Raw genomic sequence first — 20,361 nt, 5'->3', positions numbered from 1 at the left:
ACATATTCACAATTTCTATTTCTACTTTATTTCTTATAATCATAATAATAAATGATAATACATTATATACAGTATATTTCACTAAATTATAAACATTTTGTTTACTGTACAAAATATATTAGAATGTTTACTTCCACATCTCTTAGTGCATCTATCACAGTTACCCTTTAAATATCTTTTTATCTGACAATAAATTAACACTGTAAATATCAAATGTTTTGTATTATTGAAAGCAATAATTATATATATATATGTATATAAAACAATGTAATAAGGACAATATATGTATTTCTGTATTAAACAACAAACATGTATATAATTTTTAGTATGAGACTATAATTAACAAAGCATTTTTCTCCTTTAATATTATACTATATATATGTATATGTATATAGATATATAAAACTGTGGTACTCAATTTGACAAAAGTGTATTTTAGAAATGTGCCACTTAAAATTGTTAACAGAAATAATTTTGTGCCCTGCTGCAAGTTTTAGTTTTAGCCTTGAATACTTCAAAAGTTAGTCAAGTAAAATACTATAACAAAAGCTAAAAAAATAACTAACAATTGTAAATTCTCTAAATATGGCAGTGATTTACTTACTAGGGCAGTGATGCTATTTTTTAAAATCCTTTTGCTTTGTCATAAATATAAGATAAATGATAATCAACAAAGGGTAATGGTAACATTTATGCCCAAATTTCCATTGTCAGCAAATAACTGAGCAATACCTGTATCAAAAATTAGACAGTCACTATTTATAATGGCAGATTGAACGCCCTCATGAATACTTCGTGGTGTTGCTTCCCAGGTCAATCTTCTATGATGACCATTAAGCTCTAACCTAAAATCAAAAAAAGAACCAATTAACAAAATTATTGTAACTTGTTATATAAAAGTTATGGGATTATTTCTTACCGATACATAAAATTTTCAGCCTGTTTTCGAGATCCAATAAGTTGTACAATAGCAAAAAATTGTTGATGTCCATCATACTTTTCTTGTTTCTCAAGAACTAACATGAAATGGTGACCAAAACATGACTGCATCATAACCCAGTCAACTGCACCTGGTAAATTGATATCTGTTGCCAAGAATACAATATCTTCACCTAAAACATAATTTTTAATTATGTTTTTTTTTACTTTACATGATATACAAAATCAGATTTGAATATTAAATGTATATATAATCAATGTCCTACTGTATATATCGATATCATAAAATCAATTAACCAAAATTGACTTCAAAGAGTACTAATTCTAGAAACTATGAAGTTTTTATGTAACAATGATTGTCACCAATCTTCTGAAATCCTGCTATTGAACTATCTCTATCATTTCTATTTGTACTGTATAAACAAAACAAAGCATGATTAATGAATCACAAGCTTCCAATGCATCAAATGCCTATGCACGGTGAAGTACTTGATGCATTAGAAAAAGCATTGATACGGTTAAAACTCCAAACTGAAACCAATTTTTCAATTCACATGAAAATAAAAGCAAGCAAGGAATTTAATCAGTCATTTTTACATTTCTGCTACAGTTTTTTTAAATGAATACTATACTTGAAACTGAATTCAAAGTAAAATTAATATTAATCAGTAAATTCTTGTTCTTATTTAATTTATTCTTATTAATTATTTAAGAAATAATAAATTAAATAATTTTTTTGTTATTCATATGTTTTACATTTCCATACCTTAATCTTCATTTACTATTGTACTAGAAATACCTAAAATTAATATTTTTACTCTATTTAATCTTTTATTCTTTTACTACCAAGTGTAATCGATTATCCAAAATTGTTCCAATTATTTCAGATAATCAGTACTGCACTGTATATAATCTACTGTAACATTGGTTTAAAATATGAAGATTACCTGTTATGCTAGTCATAAGTGGTCATGATTCTCAATCCCATTCTGAGTTGATCTGTTACCTACATATGAATTTTGATACTAAATCACATGTTAATTATTATCTTTTTCAAACTTCTAGCATAAAAGCATAGATAATAGTCCAAAAAGTCTGATGCATAAATATATTCCAATTTTTAATTATTGATATATTTGCTTTAAATATATACACAGTGTTTTATTGGTGGATTTGTTGAAAAACAATTTAACAAATAGATAATTCTTTATGAATTAAATTTAAATCCATTAAATCATAACATTCAAAACTATCATTAAAGTGTTAGAAACATACCTTGTAGTGTAGTGATTGATTTATGAGATTGCATTAGATGAGGCATAACCTGTTCCAAATTCCCTTGCCATTTACAAGACGCCCCAGGACAAGGGCAGTTATAAGGCCTTAAAATATTTAATAAATATTTTTAAAATACATATGAAAACTAATGATTAATCTAAAAATGATCTCAACTTGACAAGTAAAATTTCATATTTAAAAAAAATAATAATTATTGTAAGAAATGAATACAGACCATCTCCAATACATTGAACAAGAGGAAAATAAATAATGTACTCATCACTATACAACATGGCATATGTTAAGAATTGATGCAACTCTACGGTATTTTATGGTAATAAACAAAATGACAATAAATTTACTGTTTTAATTTAGGCACTTACCTGTATTTTTCTGCTATATTAGGACAATGTTCATGAGTAAACATCTGAATTCATTCATTATATATTATTTTTTCAGGTTTATACTAAATACTAATATAATTAAGATTGTTTTAATTTAGATATTTATTTGTTATTACTTTGTTAATACATCTGAGCCATATATATTAAGTCCCTTCAAAATAATGGACATCTCCAATAATTTTGTAATTTTACAATGTGCTTAATTTATTTGTCATATTATGAAAAACTTTCATAAAAACAGACAATAATTATTAGATTATTTAAATAATGAAATATACTTTATGACTTTAATTCAACAAAATTATATTGCATTTTTACATAATTATAATTTGCAATCAAAATTTTTGTTCTTTAAATTTCTGTACATTTTGAAAGATAGTGCACATTTTTGCTAATGCAAATTATTTTTTCAGAAGATGAAATATATTTGAGATACCCTGATTTTCAGAATAATAATAATAATAATATGTTTAATTCTGATCAGAAATATTACTACTATTAAATCTGATTTATTGAAAATTGTTTTCTATAAAATTAAATTATTACATAAAGATGTTTTAACAAAATCCTTATTAAAATTTTTATTTGACAATGTTTAATTAAAATCATTATAACAGGGTATTTATGTTTTGAGCATAAATTATTTTTATCTCCATTATTAATACTTATGATATATTATTGCCATAATTTATTTAATTATATGATTAATCCTAGTTTACTAAAGAAGAATTCTCAAGAAATTTATAGTGTTTAAAACATATCAAACATAAAAATTTGATATCTTGCTTCAAACTATATGAAAATAAAACTAGGAATATTTTTGCTAGTTCGACTTTTATGATTTAAAGTTGTTCACCACATTTGTTGGAAAATTATAATGGTTAATTATCTAAAATATTAAAGTAGTCTTTTTTATGAATTTGACAATTATATTTTAATTTCACTTCAGTTGTTTTAATAAATTCCATTAATTTCAATCAATATTTTATTAAAAAATAATAAATTGTTATATAATCATTTGCTTTTTTGCTATATTTTCTGCTGAAAAAATTCAGCTAATATAGTTATTGCAGATGTACAGTATTAGGGTCGAGTTATAAACTCCATAACGTTACAGTATCCGTACAGGCATGCTATATTTCGTAAGAAAAGTTTGGATCGATCAAACTTTTACAGTATGGATATGGAGACTTGATGAACTGTGCATGCGCTAAGTTGCCATAAGTCGATATACAATCAGAAGTTGTGCTGGAAACAACAGACGAAACTTTGGCAAATTGGTTGAAACATAACTTTTGACTGATAATGCTACTTCCAAACAATATAAAATTTTAAGATAAGAGTTATTTTGGTCATAAAAGTTAGAAAAGTAATAAAATGGTCATCTAGGAAGGTCTGATCATCTAAGTTTGTTCTAGAACAAGAATAAAAAATGGTGATCATCTAGGAGAAATTTTTTTCTGGAACAACTGTGTCTTTTTTAAATGTTTTAAAAAGAATTTTAACATCTGACGGAACTTCAAAAAATTAAATATGAAAAATCGTCGCCAGAGGGAGGCCAAGGTACAAATCTACATTTTTCAGCGCTTTTTTCGAGTGGATATAAGATCCGAACTCCTGAAAGGATATGGATGTAATCCAGAAGACGTCGTAAGATCCCATTTTCCAATTTTTAAGAATTTTTAAAAATTTTAATTGGACTAACTTTGTTTTTAAGGAATGTTTTAACATTAGATGGCTAAGTAGCCTAAAAAGGAAGGTCTGGTCATCTAAGAAGTTTGTTCTAGAACAAGAATAAAAAATGGTGATAGTCTAGGAGAAATTTTTTCTGGAACAACTGTGTCTTTTTTTAAATGTTTTAAAATGAATAAATAATTATAGTGTTAGATCTGGCAAAAACTACCAATGATTTTGTGCATGCTCACAATGGACTACTTCGTAAGCCATAAAACAAGTCTGTTCCTTAACAGATATAAACTACTGTAAGGCTGTTTCTGTAACTATTGCTACAGATATCCAGTGTAGCAAAAATTTACAAATATGGATATGGTTACGTTACAGAGTTAATAACTCGGCCCTTAATGCCATAGTAATAATTGAACTTGATAAGATGTAACTAAAAATTGATCTACAATAATACAGGTGTATCCAAGGTTACAACCATCTCAAAATAAAACAAACTGCAAATACGGCCATCATATATTTCTTCTACTACCATGATCTGAGTTAGCTATTCCCACAGATATGATGCTTAATCCAATAAAAACCTGAAGATGACAACACTTGGAATGACAAGTGTTGTCACCTTTAGATTTTGGTTTCACCCAGATGCATGACACAAAAAAGGTCTGAATTTTAAGAAAATTTGGCAAATTGCCAATAATTAACTATTTTTTAATGATATAGCTGATTTGATAACCAATGAACAGAAACAGTCTTATAATTTAATTAGCAAGCCATTTATAACAACATTCCAGAGTAGGAGTTCAGATATGGAGTCTTGAGCACAGCCTTTATTTAGGAAGCAGGTTTTTTTTAACAAAGCTCAATTTAAGCTTAGCTGTTCTGTCTTTTAAGAAATCTTTGAGCAAGTAGAAAATATTTTGTGGTACTTTGGTATATCTGATAAATTTTAAAATTGAGAGCCACCATGCATTTGATGTCTCTCATAATATTTCTAGTTATTAATCTCTTCTTTCTTCCTTGCTGTAGAGTTTCCCAGTGTTGTACAGAAGATGCCTAGGGCATCCTCTGTACAACACTGGGGTGTGGAATCCATATTGGTCATTGCTCAAAAACTTTTCAGGAGGTGAAACTTTCTTTAAATAAAAATAAAAGTATGGAAATGGCAATTCATAACAGAACTGCTATTTGAGGAATGCATTATGTACATAACCTGAGGTACACTTATAACTTCTTTTACAAAATTGTTATTTTTAATTGATATTATTAGTTATAAATGCAATTAATGCTAAATTTGAGAAATTGTTCTAGAACATGTGCTTGAAAAAGCACAAAGCAAACAATTTCTCAAATACCATGTTGTTTTATGATTTAACTCATCTCTATCTAGGTAGAATTAATACTTGTATAAAAAATTATTCCAATTCTTTTTGAATTGTCTTTGTCTATATACTTTTTTAACAATGTATAATCAGTTTTTTAAAATTATCCTTTCCAACTAAAATATTACTGAATATTTGAGTTAAAAATGTATCTTTTAAACAAATTACGTCTTTCTTGATTTACAGAGAGATTATTTTATCACAAGCATAAAGCAATGATTTAAACACACAAAAATTTATTGCTTCAATTTAAAAATAAATAATTATCAAAATTAAATTATTATTACCTAAATTCACAAGCTTCCTCATGTTCTGGTTTTTCAGTATGTACTAATTGAGCTCTACATCCAGAACCAGAATATTTACATGGGAACATGACTGTACTTGCTACTTTCTCCATTGCCAAATTTCTTATATTTCCTATAGACAAATAAAAAGTTTTTTGATTTTTGTGAAACCGTGTTGTATTATTCTTCGAAGTATCAAACACAAATTTGTGTTTGATACTTTAAAAAGTTTATTATTATTATTCTGTTGTAAAATTAAGAAAAAAAAGCACACAATACTAACCAATTGATCCTCTACATGTTGGACAACAAGTCAATTTTTGACGACAAACAGAACAAACTAAATGTCCATTTTGACACTGAAGAATTGGAGGGAGGACATAATCAAAACACACTGGACATTCAAATAAACTTGCAAGATCTGTGATAGTACTTGGTAATGCTGCTGTGGCAGTCACTCCTAGGCAAATTTACATACAATTTTTTATCATCTTAATTGAAGTACACAACCATTTAAATAAAAATATAAAACTTACCTTTTGTTAAGCCTTCAATAGCTTCTTCCACAAGATGTGTTGCTGGAACTAAAAAAATGAATAAAGAATGTTTTATGTTTAATTTATAGTATTAATAGCTAAAGTATTTAAGATGACAAAAATGTATGGATATTATTCTACTTATATATTTTAGACCAGAATGAAATTAACTCTCTAATAATAACTTTTAATATTTATTAATAATTTTACAAGAACTAGAAATCTATATTGTTTTTGAAAACTATTCTTTCCTGAAACCTAAATAAATACAAGTTTAAGAAATAATTACAGACTTAAGATGCTAATCTTGTTTTTTTAAAGCTATTTTCTGGATCCCCTTGTATAATAAACATTTGCACATAGCACTCTGCACAGGTAAATTACAGCCTTTGATTCGAGGTCAATTTGTTCTCTGATGTGTTTGCTTAGCATGTGTAGAGTTTCGATAACAACGGTCTTATTATTACTGTTTTGTCAAGGGTTAAAATGTGTACAAAAATCTAAAAACCCTCCAAATGCAAAATTTTATTCGTTTTCTAAATGCAAAGAAAGTTTGTTCAAGAGAAATTCATAAACAATCACAGAAGTGTATGATGATCACTATATGAACGAATCAAGTGTGGGAAAATGGTGTTTAATGTTTAATCAAGGTAGATAACATGCAATCGCACTACCGCAGCCACTCAAGCTGTGCTTCAGAAATTCAGCTTGGACATTTTTGATCATACAGTCCCGACCTGGCCCTGGGTGACTTTCACTTCTTTCCCAAGCCAAAAGAGTTTTTGGGTGGATATGTATCATTTTGGGACAGATGAGAGATGAAAGAAGCTATCACTAACTGGCAGAAGGAACTGGCAGTGGAAGTGTATGACAAAGGAATCCAAAAACTAGTGTCACACTATGAGAAGTGCTTTAATTGTAATGATGACTATGTAGAAAAGTAACTAGTCTTGTATTAATTACTTTGTAAAACTTTTTTCCTATCATTGCTATTTTTTTTCATTTTTTACAGCCAAATGTTCTTTATTTTCTGGATACCCCTCATATTTTTGAGAATTTGTGATAAAAGTACACAACATTACTTAAAATAAATTTGCTAAATATCAGTAAATATTCAAAGTACAAGAATGAATACACATGACATTATTTATATCTAATATTGTAATAAATTGGAATTTTTTAAGTTAACAGTTATTTTATGTAGCATATATTTAAAAATTCCCTTTAAAATGCATCAGTATGTTTGTTTAAAATTCAGAATAGTACATATTGAATGTAATAGTACTGTCCTATTGTAAGTATGGATGTAAAGTATGTGGTATGACAGGAAATATACATAAAATTTCAAAATTTCTATATAAAATCTATTTAAAATATTTTGTATTTCACTATGGTTACAGGATTAGGCTACAGGAGATGTGAAGTATTAATACAGTTCATTCTAAAATGGATTAATAGCATAAAGATTGTAATAAAAATATACAGATCTCATCAAACAAAATATCTAGTAGTTCTGATACTAAAACTATTTTCATTTAGTAATTTTTTTTTTAATTACAGTTGAAACAAAAGACAGATTAAAAACAATTTGTATTGAATACTTTAAAACACAAAAATATATATAAATAAAAAATTTTTCCAACTTAATGCTCTCCTAAGAGAACAAATATAAATAAAATTAGTATATATGCAGATATGTGTATTAAAGCCATATGTTGCTACAAAGCATTTCTGAAATTTGCACCAAATCACAGTTTTGATCATTAATTTTTAAATTATTGAGCAATGAGTACACAATTATTTATATAGATCTACGATGATCAAAAAACATTTAAAGAAAATTAAAATAGCAATGAAATTTTTGAATTATGTTATTTGTGGATCAAACTTTAGAATATCTTTAGATTAATAATTATTATTATTCTATTCCATTTATTCACAAAAGGATCAAATGTAAATCACTGAAGAAAAAAATGTAGTGTATGTGTTTAATTTAATTAAAAACTAAGTATTTATTATTTTAAAGTATGTTACTTGTTTTAAAGAAGTATTGATCTCATAGTTTTAAATAAAATTTGTGTTAAACAATTTTTTTCATATTGTTTCCGTCAAGACTAAGTAAAGAAATAAAATGGGTAGGCAGACGAATAAAATAAAATCATTACTAATATAAAAGCCATCATCTGTGTGTGTATGCAAATTCCATTTAAACTCCAGGAGAAACAAGACCAAAGAAAGCACATCAAAATTACAATAATGTCAAAACAATGCTCATTGTTCTCTTCAACCACAGAAGTAACCGGTGTGTCCATGAATATACAGTATAAAATCAGATGGTGAAATTGAATACTACCTGGGAACAGAGATTAAGATATTCAGTTAGGAGGAAACAGCCTCATCTCTGGAAAAGCCGTGACTGGCAACGTCACCCTGACAATGCACCCTCTCACCCATCTCATCCAGAATTTTTTGGCAAAACATTGCATTACATAAGTCTTTATGCAATCCTCACATGGCTTCCTGCTGTTTCCAAAACTGAAACTGACCTTGAAAGGGAAGAGATGAGGATTTGGAACAGATCAAAGAGAATGTGACAAAGCAGCTAATGGCTACTCCAAAACCTGAGTTTGAAAATTGCTTCAGAAACTGTAAGTAACATTGGAATAAGGCTGTAGCTTCTCAAGGAGAATACTTTGAAGGACATCAAGCCATTGTTGTTTTAGGATAATTTCTTTTTGTTTTTTTAGCATAAGACCAGATAATTATTGGATAAACCTTCTATTTCTTATCATTCTACATTTTAATTTTTTTTTTACTGTAAAAAAACAACTAAATATTTTAGACACAAACATATCACTTTTCCATTTTCAAATCATATCATCATGTATCATCATCAATATGATGTACGTACAGTACATCCATTACTATTATACAACATGATGTCATATATTAGAGATTAACTTTTTGTTATCTATTCAAAATTTTGTAACAAGAGCCTACTAAGAATCTGCAAAATTCCATTATTTTACCAAAAACCAAAAATAATCAATTAAAATATTATTATTCGTGTGTAAAAGTGATTTCTAAACAATTTAATATAAAAATCAATGAATGAAATTTCAAAAAACTAAATATATTTAAAAATTTAATTCCAAAGAATTAGTCAAATAATTGATAATACAAAAAATGTAGCATTTTTACTATATATATAGTAAAAGTGTTATATATATAAACAAGACTTGCATTTATTTGTTTATTTGAAATTTCATAGGAATTCTGAAATTTTGTAAAATTCTGACTCTGAAAAATTTCACTTTTAAGTCAACTTTGATTCAATATTTCCCAATGACATAAGTATACGCATTTCTTGGTTTACAAATAATCTCTATAAAAATGCACATGACCAATCTTCTACTACACTTGTAACATGGCCAATGGCTGACACAGGTTTGCTAGTTTATGCAAAAAGTTGGAAATTTGGCTACTTTTTTAATCATCCAAATGATTAAAAGAAGTTGCAAAACTTTTTTTAACTTCTTTTATTTGGATGACTTTTTGGGCTACTTAGTTTTTTCGGACAACTAATTTAATTATATGAATTTAATGAAACTACTGATAAGTAATTTAATTATATGAATTTAATGAAACTACTGATAAGTAAATGCTTATTAAGAATAAGTAAATGTACTGCTATACATTAGTCTTAATTTTGTCAATTATTTTAGTTTTATTAAGTAATTAAAGATATTTAAACACAAAAGTCCATAACAAACAACTTCTAGGAACAAATTAATTGGTGAACTGAGACAGCAAAATACTTAGCAGGAATGGAAAATAATTAGATATATCATCATAATACTTGTAAGTTATAAAATTTTGTAAAAATGTAAATAAATTAAAAACTTGTATTAATCATGATTTCAAATTTATTTATGTGTTTTAGCAACTTTATCACACTTGTATCCTAGTTTAACCACATACCTATACCTAGTCATATGACTTATGTAGAAACTATATGACTTTTATACAAGCAGATAAGATATCAGAATGTGATAATACTTTCAAAACCTTGTGTATCTTCAATTTTTGTTGTCATCAAATGATTTAATTTTTTTACAACGAATTAATAAAAAATAGAAAAGTAATGTTAAAATTTTCTTATAGTAAAAAAACATTGTAAGGAAGATATCTGCATGGCATCTAACAGACTAGATGAAAAGTTTGCACACATTTTATTAAGCTGATCAGACTGATATTAACTGAATTTATCATTGTACAAAGCAAAGTTTATCATTGAAAGAAGATACTAAATTTAAAATTTCTGACATTGTTGAATATCTTTGGGGGTTAAATCCAAATACTAACTATTCTAAGAATTCCTCTTCAGTGTACTGCACTGACAGTCAAATTCAAAATTTTGAGTTATATTACCAATCATGTGCAATTAGATTTAAATCAGTTCATAACAATCCTTTGTGTGGCATGAAATGTAAGAATTATTTCATGACCCTCATCAGAAAATTGCAATGGAACAATGTGCCAACATTAAGTTCTGCATAAAACTAAAGAAAACTTTTACCGAAACTTTTAAGTTACTGAAACAGGTATACGGGGATGATTGCCTAAGCCAAACAAAAGTTTACAACTGGTTTTGTCAATTCAAAAATGGCAGTGTGTCAATTGAAAATGATCTGAAAAGTGGAAGATGTTGACTACAGACAGTAACATTGATAAAGTGCAACAAGTATTAGGAAAGTATCTAAATGAAACCTGTAGAATGTTGTCAGAGGAGTTAAAAGCATCAAAGGACTCTGTCCAAATAATTTTACATAATCATTTGAATAAACATAAAGTCTGTTCCTACTTTGTTCCACACTCACTGAGGATCAAAAATAAGTGTATATTCATCATGCTCAGGACATCATCAAAACAGCTCGCCACAATTTAAATTTTCTCAAAAATATATTATCACGGGCGATGAGACATGGTGCTACCAATATGACCTATTGACAAAACATCAAAGTTCCATGTGGAAGTCATCAGACAAGCCCACACAAAAAACTCCACTTTCAAAATTTGCAGGTCAAGACCATGCTCATCTGGTTTGATGATTCCAAAGGTATTGTGCACAAAGAATTTGTCCCAAATGACCAGAATGTTACTGGAGAATATTATTTGGGTATTTTTGAACATCTCTGGAACCGAATTTTACATGTACGGCCAGAGTATCGTGCTCAAGGAAGCTGAACACTGCTATATGATAATGCATCCCCACACAAGCGTACTGCCATTTGTCGATTTTTGGCTCGAAAAGGTATTGTAACCCTGGACATCCATCATATTCCCCTGATCTGGCTTCCGTGACTATTTTCTGTTCCTGAAACTTAAAACTCCAATGAAAGGGACTTGTTACAAGGACATTTCCAAGATTGAGGCTGCTGTGACCGCAGTATTGAACCAAGTGCCAAAACAGGAGCTGAAAAAATCCTTTGAAATGCTAATTACTTGTTCTGAACATTGTATTGCTGCAGAGGGGTCTTATTTTGACTAAATAAACAGATTTATAAAAATATTTCTTGTAGTTTTTACTTCCTACAGCAAAAATTCAGTTTCTTTTTAGATAACCTGTGTATAACTGTGTAGCAATTATTGTTTTATATTAATTATAATACAAATTAATCACTGATATATTATACTACATTGATCATTTTCATTCATCTTTTTTGTGCCATTTATTAACATTAATACTGTCCTAAGATGTTGTACTGGTAAATTATCATCATATTATTTCCAATTAAGCTAATACTGAAAAACTTGTATCCTACAAATAAATATAGTCAAACCTTGGTTTACAAATTTAATTCATTCTTAAAAATTGTTTGGAAATTGATTTGTTTTCAAACCGAAACAAATTTTCTCACAAGAAACAATGTAAAATGAATTAATCCATTCCCAACTCCCAAAAACACTTTTTTTTTTTTTACCTTTTCAGCAGCATTTTATGCATAAAAATGTCTACAAATGCAACATAATATTATATATAATCTATACTAATATATAAAGAGGTAACTAAGTTTGGTTGTAACAGGTAATCTCCGAAACTACTCATCCGATTTCAAAAATTCTTTCACCAATATTTAGAATGGACCTTCAGGGTGGACATAGGCTATATATTATTCCGTTAAACATTCATATAAATTAAAAGATATCATCTAGGATTAAGGCTTTTATGTCCAACAGATGGCGCTAACTCCGACAACCTAAGTTTGCTTTACTGCGAGGCATTACGCTTTTCTGTGAGAATGGACTAAAGTGGATCATCTTCTATCTATCTATATCAATAAAAATGTAATGTTTGTTTGTTCCTACCGATTCCTTTGAAATTTTGACACAACGTTGCATTCGAATAAACACGTGTTTTTACATAATATACATGTCGAAATTCCCCACCCACTGGGGGAGATGGACAGGATTAAGGCTTACCGTAAAGAACTCTGTTTCTATTATACTATTTTAGATGCGGTTTTTTGCGTTTTAATAAATGCGTCAACAGAATATACATTAAAAAGGTATTTTTCGATATTCCCCTGCGAGGAGTGGGACAGGAATAAGACTTACCATGAAGAACTTGGCTTCTATTTATACTATTTTAGATGAGGTTTTTTGTGTTTTTGATTGCGTCTTAATAGGGTTCGTCAAGAGAATGTACACTAAGAAGGGATTTTTTAAAATTCCCTCCACGGGGGAAGTTTTATACATTTATAATATATACATTTTAAGCCACGACAACACGTGGCAGGGTCTGCTAGTACGATATAAAATGGATGTAGACATAATATATTATATATAATCATCTTTATCCATTTAATATATATATTAAAAGTAAAAAGTTTTGCCATCACCAACTAAAACCTAAATTAACACTTTAGAGAAAGTGCTATAAATAGAGACTCAACTCTGCCTGGATAAAATATAACTAAATTAATCAATACAGACAACAAGTACCGTATCCACACTTTATAAAATATTATGTTTCAGTTGCTTTGATTTAAATTTTAATTATAATTTAAATTAACTAGCTACCTAGTATTAATAAATATTATATTAAAGATTAATATTATGATATTGATATATAACACATTAATAAATTTTTGTTATTTAATTTGAGTTAAGCACCTTTAGATATGAATTAATGGATGTCATTTATATAATGTGAATGTCAATTAATGCAGTTTTTATAAATTAATTTTATTTAAATTGTAATGCATACCAAAAACCAGTAGTAGTATCTTGCCTGCATGCACATTGAAATCTAATTTGAATAACAATGCCATCAACAGTTAGTGTTGTAACATCTAATAATGCAAAGCAAATCTCAGCGCCACTACTGAATCTGTAGTCCTGTCATTGATTGGTCAGGCCGTCAACATTCTTTATCAGAGAAAGAATAGGAAATTGATCATCGATGGCCAGCTCTGCTGTATAGCTTATTCAGAAACCAAGTTATCGTATGTAAACCAGAACAAATATGGCATTCAAAATTTTGTTTGTAGAGAGGGAGTTTTTGCATAAATTTTGCATGAAGAAAATTTATATTTACATACAGTAATACCTTGGTTTTCATTGATTTTGGTTATCGTCAGTTTCAGTTTTCGTCAATATTTTTCGAGATGGCGCCTAACGCCTAACTCTAGTACCAAATTAACTTAAATTATTAATATTACTATAGCCATTTGCTAGCCCGATAATTCGGCAGTTGTTGGTCTTTATATATAATGGGTTAGTTGTTGTTTATCAATATTTTTCACGAAAAATCTGTCTCTGTTTTTGTCAATTGTGTCAGATTTCATTGGCATGCTCAAGTGACCTCGCTGCTAATTTTGCAAAAACAAAGGGTGCCCCCACGCATTTTGTGGGGCAGTGTGGCATTATTTCTCGTCGTGTAAACATTACCCCATGATGGCCCACCATTGTCCAACGGTTCCGTTCCCTGAACACTGGGATTTTGGTCATGGATTCGTGCTTCACCAGGGCAGGCTGGCCTTGAGAAGTTTTCTGGGTTTTCTCCACTTCTGTAACACCTGAAAAGGGGCCAGTTACCCTTAAATGGATTTCCCAGAAGGCATTATTCCCCTTGATATGACCATCACAAATGATACTACTACTATTACATGACAATTACGTCACACTTTACCACGGAGCGATATAGGTTAGAAACTCATGTCCAACTAGCTTCTACAACACAAGACATTACCCCGTGTGTCTAGCCAAACAATTCTATTGCTTTCATCTTAATGCTAATTATCTTATCTTTAATCTTAATGCTTTTATCTTTATGCTAATTAGTCTTTTATGTTAATTTCTTATTGCTTTTAGTATTTAACACTATATTAATTCTCTACAAAATGTGTTTTTGGTATGTATTTTGGAGTGTCTAGAACGAATTAATTGGATTCACATTGATTCGTATGGAAATAATTGCCTCGGTTTTCATTGGTTTCAGATTTCGCCAATTGTTTTCAGATGGCTTATCTACAAAAACTGAGGTATCACTGCATTTATCAGAATTTTATATGCAATTTTTTTATTAATAATTTTTTGACAATGCTAAATAAGTAAGTTTGAGTGTGATAGATAATTCTTTCCATCAACTATTTTTTTAATTGCAGAAATTACAATTATTTTGTATTTAAAATAAAATATATTATAAAAGTTAGTTAAATTAATTCATATTTATGTTATGTATGAAAGCCTGCCTTAAGAAATTAGTTTACAAAAAATTTGTTTTAATCATTTATCAATGTTTGAGACTACTAAGAAAATAAGACCTAACTGGAAAATAATCTCTAGCATGATTTTTCAGGGTGCTTGTAATATAAGCCCTACCCCTAAAATAAGCCCGTTAAGATCATCAGCCAGATGGTCATATTTAATATATAGGTTGCAACTCACAACAGACATATTGAATTATAAAATAATAATATTAATATATAATTAAATATAAATAAATATTATTATTGACATTAATACTTAAAATAAATGATAATATAAATTATAATTAAGTATTTGTAAATACCCAAGCAAGTGCCTTTGAACAAGACATCCCCTGACAATAATATAATGCATCTTTTGAAGCAAAAATTAATATAAGACCTGGTCTTATTTTTGGGGAAACACAGTGTGTATATATATATATATATACATGCAATTTATCTTGATCATCATAAAGAAAAATATTTGAGATGCAATTTTGAATTACTAAATATATGACTAAAATTCATTAAAATTTTTTAAAATAATTTATGTAGTAGTTCCAAAGTGGCTTTTAGTTATTGATAGAAGTTTCTAAATTCTGAATGCTATAATACAAATCACTTACATAAATTACAAAAACTAATGAAATATAGAACATATTTAGTGTGTCATGTATTTATTTTATAATTTTAAAACATAAATAAATATATTAAAAATAAATAATGAAATTTACCTTGAGCCACTGCATGATTTCTTCCTTTATTTCCCAAAATCTGTCTATTCATATTGTAATCTTTGTTATTTTTCTAATTTCTAAAACAATAAATAAGAGTTTGATGTCAGTTCATTCATTATATTAACAAAACTTGAATTAAAATAAAACTAATTAATAATTCATAGAGAATTATGAAAATTGTTTTAAGTAGTAACTTAATTAATAAGAATTAAATTTTTAATGTTTAAATATTTAATTTTACTTTAAAGAAATTAAGCTGAAATACTTAAGCTATTGATTTGTTTTAAATTTTATTAGCAAAAAATTGATCTGTAAATGTTAATTCACACTGCTTTTATAATATAAAGATTATAAGCCATTAGCAATTTAATCAATAATTTTATTCTTAACACTTACATTAAAACTTTCAAATAAACAATTATTTTTAATTATTCATAAATTATTTTTGTTTCTGATAAATTTATATAGAAAAATTTAGTTGTGTCAGTTGAATATTCATTATTTATTTATTTATTTTTAAATAATTCTTAATATAAATTAAAAATAACTGACATACAATATGAATTTTTTACAATGTTTATAAAGTAAAACAAAGAAAATAAAATAAACATCATCTTTAATGATCCAGCAATAAAGATTTAATGCAATAATAAGGTGTTGTTTATTTTATTATTTAGTTCCAATAAGAATTTTGTTTATTTATTTGAAAGAAAATAATTTTATATGAACCACACAATCAACTTGTTAAAGTTGATTGTGTGGTTCATATTTCAAACATTCAAAAAAACTTTTTTTATCAAAAATATTTGAACATTATCATTGTATGATTCAATCAATTCTCAAAATGCTATCAATATACAACAGCAAATAGAACAAAAATTAAAAAAAAAAAAATTATGTTGAAAGTCACCTGCAAATCTGATTTTTAAAAATTTACTGGAAAGAGAACAATGCAGATATTATTGAAAGATATAGACATACAATATAACTAATTATTTCGCAAGTAGTAATGGATTTTCCCCCTGCAGATTCAATTACAGAATGAATGTATAATTTGTTTTAATATTTTACAAACTGTTAAAATCCAAGTTACTAACAGAAATATTCCTATAATATTGCAACAACAATTTCAAAATACACACAGCTATATACAGTTAAAGATTGAGAAGTACCCAAAAGGGCTAACTTGAAAATTAAACACTTGAATAATTAATAAGTACCTTTTATTAACAGATGTGCAACAACTGCGGCGGACGGTTCGATAAACATTTGTCATCACAAATGTTTTTAAAAAACATTTTGAAGCTTTAACAGATAACTTTTAATTTTTTTTGTATAAAGGGTGGGATTAAAGCACCCATACCTACCACTTGCTACATTTACCCGAAAGCTTCTTGGTAAAAGCTTCCATCAATAAATTAATTCATTGATTAGAGAGGTTGTGGCCAAAGTTTTCATCTCTAAAACGTGAACATGGAACGTCAAGCGCTGCTTACAGGATAGTGGCACTCGACGTTCCATGTTTTAGAGATGAAACTTCAACCGCAACGTTGCTATTCTCTTCAATTCTAATTATTAATATAATAGTTACTTTAATTGTGAAAAGAAAAAAAAAACCTAATTATACTTTAAAATAAAGTATTTTATAAGAAATAAAGCAAAAATTTTAATTATTTATTATATTGAACATAATAAATCAATTAAATGATTTTACAAAGTATAATTTAAAGAAACAAATCACTCTTGTTTTTTTTTAGGTCGCTTTAAATCTGAGGAAAACAATACAAAGGATCCTTTTAAACAATACATAAAGCTTATTTCCATAACCAAAATTAAAATATTTCTACATTAATTCATCAATTATTGAAAATTCCCTCTCCTCTCGTAACTTCTGTCGCTTATATACAATGAAATAATTAATTTAATTATTTAAGGAATCTCAGTCCCATTACGTCATTGCAGAACCGAAATTACCAACACGAAAATACCGTCTATTTCGAGCCGTATTGAGTGCTTTATATATTGACTATTGCGTAATAATTCGTTCGAAATGTCTTAAGTTAAATAATTTACCTAATTTAATTCCAATAAAGGCAGAAATTGCAAATTCTTTACTTTGAGCTTCATCTTGCAAAATATACTCAAATAACTGCAGTGTTGCCAAATCGTTAAATATAAATATATATATATATTTGTATATCATTATTGTAATAAAGTAATCGTATTATATATATAAATATGTTTTAAATTTTTAAAATTTTTCAATAAATATTAAAATATGAAAATTTAATTTGATAAATTTCATAAGTTGTTTTTTTTTTAAAAAAATACTTATTTATTTAAAATCCGATAGGTGGCCAGATGGCCGAGCTGTCAAGGACCGCGTTTCCAAGGTCCTAGAATATATTCTAGGACCTTGCCGCGTTTCTTTATGCAGCGAGAGTGTAGCGAAATGACGTCACAAGCAGTGTTGGCCAATTAGAAACCAGTTTCAGTGTGTTCGCTATAAAGCGATTCTCAAGCGCTGCATAGAGAAACGCGGCCAAGGTGGGCAGCCTACCTCTCTGGAGGACCCGGGATTGAGTCCGGACGGGTCGAAAAACTCCAGGAATTTTTCGGGGGTTAATCCGTTCGGATATGTTGGGCTCCGTTCTTCACTACTAATCGCCTCATTATGGGATGGCCGAACTCATAATGGGCTTGCTAAAAAGAGGCCATCTTAGTGCCCACAGAGCGGAATTAAAAATAAATAAATAAATAAAATTCCCACATTATGTGACCGCTAATTCATAAATAGTACAGAAATAGAAGCGGCCGGATGGCCGAGCGGTCAAGGTTAGCAGCCTGCCGCCCTGGGGGACCCGGGATCGAATCCGGACGGGTCGAGAAATCCCCAGGAATTTTTCGGGGGGGTCCGTCCGGATATGTCGGTCCCCGTCCCTCACCACCCGGTCGCCTCATTGTGGGCCTGACCGAACCCATAATAGGCTTGCTATAAGAGGCCCTCTTAGTGCCCACTGGGCGGAAAGAGTTACAAAAAAAAAAAGTACAGAAATAGAAGACATCACAGAATATAAATTAAAAAATGAATTTTAATTAGGAAATGATTTTTGGAAAATTTTCTGTTTGTTTTCGTTTTTCTTTGAAGGGAGCCATGGCCCCTTGTTCCCCTGGGTGAGCCGCAGCTGCTGAAATGGCGCCAATTTTCCCCCCTCTATCGTAAACGAGGTATAACCGCCGTAATCCCATAGCATATGAATTTCGATCTGCTTGTAGAAATGCTTGATTGCTCAGATTGATCAGTCTCGTAACCAGAAATAAATCATTAAGGAGACTAGATTTATAAAAAATGGGAAAATAATGAAAAAATTGTATAGGGTTATAAATAGGCTAAGTATTAACAACACTCTTTTCTAGCCAGCACTATTAACTACAGTCCACCTGTAAAAATAGCTAACAGTATCCTAAGTTAACGCGATAGAAGCGGAGTATATATTACATATGTTGCATGTGGGTCAGTGGCGTAGCGTAGTGGGGACGGCAGGGGCGGCACTTTTAGGGGGCGGCAAAATTTCACAATGAATAATAATAATATCTTGTAAAAATTTGAACCTGTACAATGATGATTGTTCTTGCTGAAAAGTTCTTTAGAATTACTGTATATTTTAGTTTTTTAAATTGAGATACCTAAATAAGGGGGCGGCGAAATTTTCTTCCGCCCCGGGCGGCCCCCGACCCACGCTACGCCACCGATGTGGGTATTGCTGTACTAAGTGAGAGCTATTACAATTTTTAACATCTGTCTAACACCTTTGAGTGAAAACTTTTTGAATTGAAATAACGTGACTTCCGGTTTGCATCAGAAGTTCGTATATATTTAATCGAGGATTCCTGGCTAGAGTTTCCACATCTCGTCTCGTCTTTTCTCTATCTAACTCTGTTCCGGAGGTTAATGGAAGACAGCAGGACAGACGGCGGCGACATTGGAAATTCATAGATGTACAGTACAATACTTTCAAATGCAGCCCGTTTCAGATGGAATTCAAATAAAACTTTTAAAATTTGAGAAGCCGTTCTGTAAATAAATGATTTAGACTTGTGAAACACCAGCAATAAACGCACAGAATTGCTATTGAATTAACAATTCCGCGCGTCAACAATAAACTTATTATTGCCAGTTGCTTACAATCTGTAATGCAACAGGGTAGTAGTGGTGGTCGCCTCATGCGCTACGCTCCGCCGTTTGTGTCGTCTTGAGCTTGTAGGAATGGTTTTAATTCACCAACGCTCATTTTTAAAAAATAAATAAATAAACAGGCATCCAAGATCCTTTGCTCGGCAGGTGAAAGCAGTTGTCCCGGG

The 20,361-nt window shown here is 29.1% G+C and overlaps 1 protein-coding gene across 1 annotated transcript; it reads right to left on the bottom strand.

Moving 5' to 3' along the window:
- Positions 1 to 5: 5 nt before the first annotated feature.
- On the bottom strand, positions 6 to 18,167 carry LOC136985542 (E3 ubiquitin-protein ligase SIAH1A-like). The gene is made up of 8 exons (XM_067282845.1): positions 18,073 to 18,167; positions 15,997 to 16,076; positions 6,510 to 6,557; positions 6,257 to 6,433; positions 5,974 to 6,106; positions 2,215 to 2,321; positions 920 to 1,112; positions 6 to 845 (listed from the first exon to the last, which is right to left on the bottom strand). The coding sequence occupies exons 2-8, from the start codon at positions 16,046 to 16,048 to the stop codon at positions 668 to 670; spliced, it is 888 nt and encodes a 295-aa protein (XP_067138946.1). The 5' UTR covers positions 16,049 to 16,076; positions 18,073 to 18,167; the 3' UTR covers positions 6 to 667.
- Positions 18,168 to 20,361: the final 2,194 nt, after the last annotated feature.

This window comes from Centruroides vittatus, unplaced genomic scaffold, assembly GCF_030686945.1.
Source record: "Centruroides vittatus isolate TY-2023 unplaced genomic scaffold, ASM3068694v2 contig_971, whole genome shotgun sequence".
In the NCBI taxonomy this organism is placed as follows: Eukaryota; Metazoa; Arthropoda; class Arachnida; order Scorpiones; family Buthidae; genus Centruroides; species Centruroides vittatus.
This window is presented reverse-complemented; position numbering and strand designations above follow the sequence as displayed.